General features: G+C 39.7%; 1 protein-coding gene across 1 annotated transcript in view; it reads left to right on the top strand.

Annotated features, from left to right (window-relative positions):
- Positions 1 to 2,256, top strand: part of LOC102987600 (peptidyl-prolyl cis-trans isomerase FKBP4-like) — a 54,741-nt gene extending 52,485 nt beyond the window's left edge. The window contains 1 exon segment of the mRNA XM_024130785.1: positions 1,993 to 2,256. Coding sequence (XP_023986553.1) covers positions 1,993 to 2,256 — 264 coding nt within the window.
- Positions 2,257 to 6,000: the final 3,744 nt, after the last annotated feature.

Consider the following 6,000-nt stretch of genomic DNA (forward strand, 5'->3'; position numbering starts at 1 on the left):
TAGTCAGACTGACAGTGCTGCACGTACTAGGAGTTCAGAGTTAAAAATAAGATACCCTTCATTTTCGAGTATAAACCAATACCTTAAAATTTCTCAGGGGAGTTAATGAAGATTCCATGAGCAATGATAGCCCCTAAGACTTTCCCACAGCGGAGAGAGAGAGAGAGAGAGAGAGAGAGAGAGAGAGAGAGAGAGAGAGAGAGAGAGAGAGAGAGAGTGTATATATACATGCAGAGGGCAGGGAGGATGTGATACATGAACAGTAAATTTGGGAAATGTTTTCACAGGGTTTGTAAATTTATTCCAGAGACAAAACAGAAACAGAATGACCTCTCCCCAGCCCCCTTGCTCCTCATTGACTGAGTGATATAGAAAAGGTCTGGACAAGTTCTCTGTCACTAGACCCCATGTCCAAAGATTGAAGACAAGAAGCCATTGTGAAGGGCTTCCTTTAACAGACGAAGGGGTGAAGATGTGCTTGGAGAGAATTCATTCCAGTTAGTGTAGAAACAGTCTGTTAAAACCAGACGGCTAGGATTCTTTTGGGTAACTTTGCCTGACTTCAAAAAAGAAGGGCCTGAATATGTATATGTAGATGTATTATATATACATAACTGAATCACTTTGCTATATACCTGAAACTAACACAACACTGTAAATCAACTATATTTCAATTAAAATAAATTTAAAATTAAATAAATAAAAAGAAAAGAAAAGAAAGAGAAGGGCTCTGTGATTGCGGAGAGGCAAGCTGGACCCCGGTGATCAGCTGCACCCGTCCTCACCCACCTCCAGGTTACCTCAGTGCCCCACTCTCACCCCATATAGGTAGGTGTTTCCATGTGAGACACACATGAAAGTTTCTATTTGAGTAGCTTGGAAATTATACTTTGTTAATTAAAGGTCTTTAAGTTCATGGATTTTGCTCATTAAGAAAAAGCCTATCCAAGAAGGAACGCCCAATCAAAATGATAGTTTTCCAATAACAGTAAATTAAGTGAAATGTCCCCAAAGTGGTACTGTTATGGATTGAATTATGCACCACCCCCCAAATTCATATGATGACGTCATTGCTCCGATACCTCAGAATGTGACCTATTTGAAAACAGAGCGGTTGCGAGTGTAATTAGTTAGAATGAGGTCATACTGGAGAGGGGTGAGCACCATCCAACGTGCCTGGTGTCCTCACAAAGGGGGGAAATTTGAACACAGACACACAGGGAGAACAGCAGGCAAAGGTAAAGGCAAAGATTGTGGTGAAGCTTCTGCAAGCCAAGGAACACCAATGATGGCCAGCAAACCAGCAGAAGCTAGAAAGATTCTTCCTCTCAGTTCTCAGAAGGAACCAACTCTGCTGAAATCTTGATCTCAGACTTGCAGCCTCCAGAACTGTGAGATAGTAAATCTTGGTTATTTACGGCCCCCGGTCTATGGTATTTTGCTGTGGCAGCCCTAGCAGACTAGTGCAGGCCCTGGGAACAAGCACGCTGTGTGTCTGCTTTAATCCTGTGTTTTCCACAAAACAACCTACATCGCAGAGGACAGCCGCAGGCACTAACAGCTGACCGGAGACACAAGCCACTGGGATCCCTCAGTTTTGGAAGACATCTCACTTAAATACATCTACCGCCATCAGCATCGCACCCTAGAGCCATAACAAGGGTGTCGTGAAGAAACATGGATTTCTAGAATCCTGGCAGGTTAAAACAAGGTGGTTTTCTGAGATGATATTATCAAAAAGAAAATCGTTAAGGAAAGAAGATGTGGAAGAGTCTTGGGAGAAAAGAGTCTTGTCTCCATGGTTACTTCACTACGTACTGTCTCTGTTGCACACGTTTTCCTCCATCACTGACCCCTCAGCCCAGACGAATCTCTTCCCCTACCACCTCATCCATCAGCTTTGGCTCTGCAGTCATTCATACTTTCACCAGCGTTCATACACTTCTTTCTTCTTGTAATCGCTTTGTCTTCCCCCACTACTCTCTCACACAGTTTTTAAGCAAACGCTTTTCCAAGGCTGCAGAAATAGCTGCTATTGACTTCGGAGGAGGTCAAGCGTATGCAGAAGCGGCTGTAGGGTCAGTTTTGCGGCTCCCATTTAGCTACTGGATTTCTAGCAGGTCAAGGAAACGATGGAGGAGATTTGGGGCTTGGTTTCTGGCAGCAAACTCCACAACCATAACTCTTGCTGGATTTGGTGGAGCAGAGGAGCGTGAATTTGTAAGTCAGGCTGCGATCAAGTCTGAGGAAGATTAGATTAGACCAAGAAGGAAGTGGATGGAATCGGGAGGAGGGGGTGAGGAATGAAGGGTATTAAAGATGTTAAATTCAACAATAATGATGATGATAACTAAAACTGATCTCTGTCATGCTTAGTACCTTGTCTCCATAAGAACCTAGGACATCAATAAGTATGTAAAAAACATTGGTAATATTTAAGTGCATTTCTGCACCCTCTAGAAAATGGTTTAAGTATGGACAAGAGATTATTTTATTTTCCTGATTGTTCGATAAACATTTTGCTGAACAATATTTTTAAGGTATTGAATTTCCCTGCAGTGATCTCTTCTAAAAACTATTCTACTCATCAGACAAAATGGTTTAAAATTTCAGGCATTATCAAAAATCTTTTTTTTTTCTTTTTTTTTTTTTTTGCATGAGATAATTTGATTACTTGCTTCCCCGTATTGATGCAAATGGAAGGACACCAAAGCCATGGCCTTATTTTCAAAATTTGTTTTAGAAGTATTTAACGGGAGGATGATGAACTTGACAGTAAGGTTTTTATAAGCTATCAACCTCTGCTTCTGTGCTATCAACCTCTAGCTCTTCCAGGCATTCCTGGTTATATCAGAATTCTCCCACCACAGCAACTCTGTGGTCGATGTGCCATAGTCACAGGGACCTGAACTAACCAGGGATGTCTGGAAGAGGGGGTGTCTGACCAAGCTGGAAATTCCAGGAACATTACCAAAAAAGAACACATTAAATTCTTGTTAATTCAACCAATATTTCATGGACACCAGCATTCTGGAAGATTCTTTGTTGTGCTTGAGAGTAAAAATGAGTAAGATACCCCTCCAGCCCTTGAAGAGCTGATACTCTGGTTACAGCCCAGGGAGGGTTAGCTGCAACCCTTAGGGCCCGCTCTAAATCAGCATCTGAAAATGCTTCTGAGAAAGAAAATGCGGATTTTTCTACTCGGGGGTCACTCTTTTATATTTTTATTTCTCCTAATTGAAGAATGTTCATTAGAAATTATCTGGGAGGTAAGTCAGCAGGAGAAAAACAAATACCGTATGCTAACACATATATATGGAGTCTAAGAAAAAAAAATGTCATGAAGAGATCAGTGGTAGGACGGCAATAAAACACAGACCTACTAGAGCATGGACTTGAGGACATGGGGAGGGGGAGGGGTAAGCTGGGACGAAGTGAGAGAGTGGCATGGACGTATATACCTACCAAATGTAAAATAGATAGCTAGTGGGAAGCAGCCGCATAGCACAGGGAGATCACCTCTGTGCTTTGTGACCACCTAGAGGGGTGGGATAGGGAGGGTGGGAGGAAGGGAGACCAAGAGGGAGGAGATATGGGGATATATGTATACATATAGCTGATTCACTTTGTTATAAAGCAGAAACTAACACACCATTGCAAAACAGTTATACTCCAATAAAGATGTTAAAAAAAAAAAAAGAAATTATCTGGGAAAAAGAATAGGCTTATTTCTCTGGACATGTTATCCCTCTTTAATTTTTACTTAGCAAACCCATAGCTCTTACTAGGTTCCAAGCCTTACTATAGTCACTTTTTGAAAATTAACCCATTACTTATGATAACAATCCTGGGAAGTGTTTATTATTATTTTCTCCTATTTTATAGATGAGGAAATTGAAGCCCAGAGCTAGTAAGTAGCCTGCTCAGGTTTACATAGCTAGCAAGTAGGTAACCCTTAAGTAAGATAATCAAAGATAAAAAATTTTAAAACTATCAAAATAAAAGGAAAAAAATCATATTCTATATTCAGGATTTAAAGTAAATCAGAACAAGTTTCTCTAACATTTTTCAGTGCCATACTAATTAGGACAAAATGGTCTGTCCTTGATATCTAAAGATGTGTATGAGAGAATAAAATATGGAAAAATAAAATATCCTCCCCCCAAAATCAGGTTATCTTACTGTCCTTTTCAGACTGGGTAAAGAGCAATTAATTAATCTATGTGAATCTTTCTTGGATCTATTAAAATGTTTGGCCTATGCACCCTCTATTGGGGAAAATATTTAATCACAAGCTCTCGTGATAAATACCATTAGGTATGGTTTACTCATTTGAAAAGTGTAGATAATACCTCTGATGAGTACCTACATCAGAGGATTATGAAAGGATTTCTCCTTTTGTGATGTGATGGTATGACATCCAGGTAGGACACCTGGATACTGGAAAGGAACACTCCTCAGCACGGCCCTTATCCTTTGCTATGAACAAAGGATAGCTATAAAGAAAAAGGAAACCTTAACATCCACAAAATCAAAAGTAAATGCCAACATGTAAATCAGCCAGTAAACCAATGCAGGCTCAAAGACAGCTTCCCAAACTTCGTCAGCCCAGCAAAAGGGTTACTTTTCTCAGGTTAGCAAATTGACTTCCTGATCACTCTGATCTTACAGGTTTAAAAAAAAACAACAACAAAACTTTTTGCTTCAAAGTAATATGAGACAGAGTCCTACTTATTTTGGAAGACCTTACAGAACTCGTTATGTACTTCTGACTTCTTGGTAAAATGACTAAATCAGTACTTCTGGGATAAGAGATTGGGCTGTCAGACAGCAGAACAATCAACCCAACAATCACATCTATGAAGGAAGCTCAAGTTTTTAGCTTTATTACATCTTGGAATGGGAAAGTCATCCACAAATCTGCCTGATTATGATGTCCTGATAAATAAGCTTTAATTAACAAGCTTCACTTTAAGAGTTCTTAATTCCAGTATCTTAGCGCAGATTAGGAAAACAAGATATAAACTGAATCCTCTATTGAAAAATTGATGAGTCCCTTGAGCTCATTATCAAAGCAAACTTAATCTAGACCAAGATTCTTTAAGAATTGAGTCAAATGATTCAATTGATAATGATCAGATTCACAGGATTCCCCAAACTCACGGAAATATATTTTTAATTTTAATTTTATAAGACTGCTCATCAGACCTTAACAGTGGCTAAATTGGATGATCTCTTTGTGTTGAGCTCCCTACCTAATTGGCTTTCCAGTCCACAGTTCCCCCTTTTGGAAACCCAGACTAGTCTGCAGTCCAGTTTCCCGGGGGCCTGCTGGCTCGGCCCTTTCCCCTGTCCCAAGCTCTTGCTGGTGGTGCACACAGGGCCTTCTCTTGGATACTCTGCAGTAACATTTCTTGGTCACTGCTGGTGTGTTAAGGTGCATACATTTGTTTGTTTTGTTTTGTGTAGATCCTCAAATCCTAAAAAGTTAAGCATATCGCCTTCTGACACACCTACTTATTTTATGTCTAAGAACTATGGTCCCAGAAACTGTAGATATCTACAAAAATGACAAAAATCTTACTAAAAACAACCTAGAATTACAAGGCCATTATGGGAAACATTCCAATTAGACAAGATCCTTTACTTAAGAAGTGCACTCAAAAGCAAGGACTCCAAAATCAAGCAAACAGAATGGAATGCCTGTTTTAATTGGCATACAGAAGCCTCCAGAAAGGCTTCAAAATTCCAAAATAGCTTCATTAAAAATTTTGTTGCTGGGACTTGCCTGGCGGTCCAGTGGTTAAGACTCTGTGCTTCCACTGCAGGGGGTGCGAGTTCAATGTCTGGTCGGGGAACTAAGATCCCACATACCTCGTGGTGTGGCCTAAAACATAAATAAATAAATAAAATAAAATAAAGTAAAATAAAAATAAAATAAAATAAAAATTTTGTTGCTAAAGGCTAATGAAAAATGAAAGACACAAGAGGTACCTAAAA

This window comes from Physeter macrocephalus, chromosome 9, assembly GCF_002837175.3.
Source record: "Physeter macrocephalus isolate SW-GA chromosome 9, ASM283717v5, whole genome shotgun sequence".
Taxonomy (NCBI): Eukaryota; Metazoa; Chordata; class Mammalia; order Artiodactyla; family Physeteridae; genus Physeter; species Physeter macrocephalus.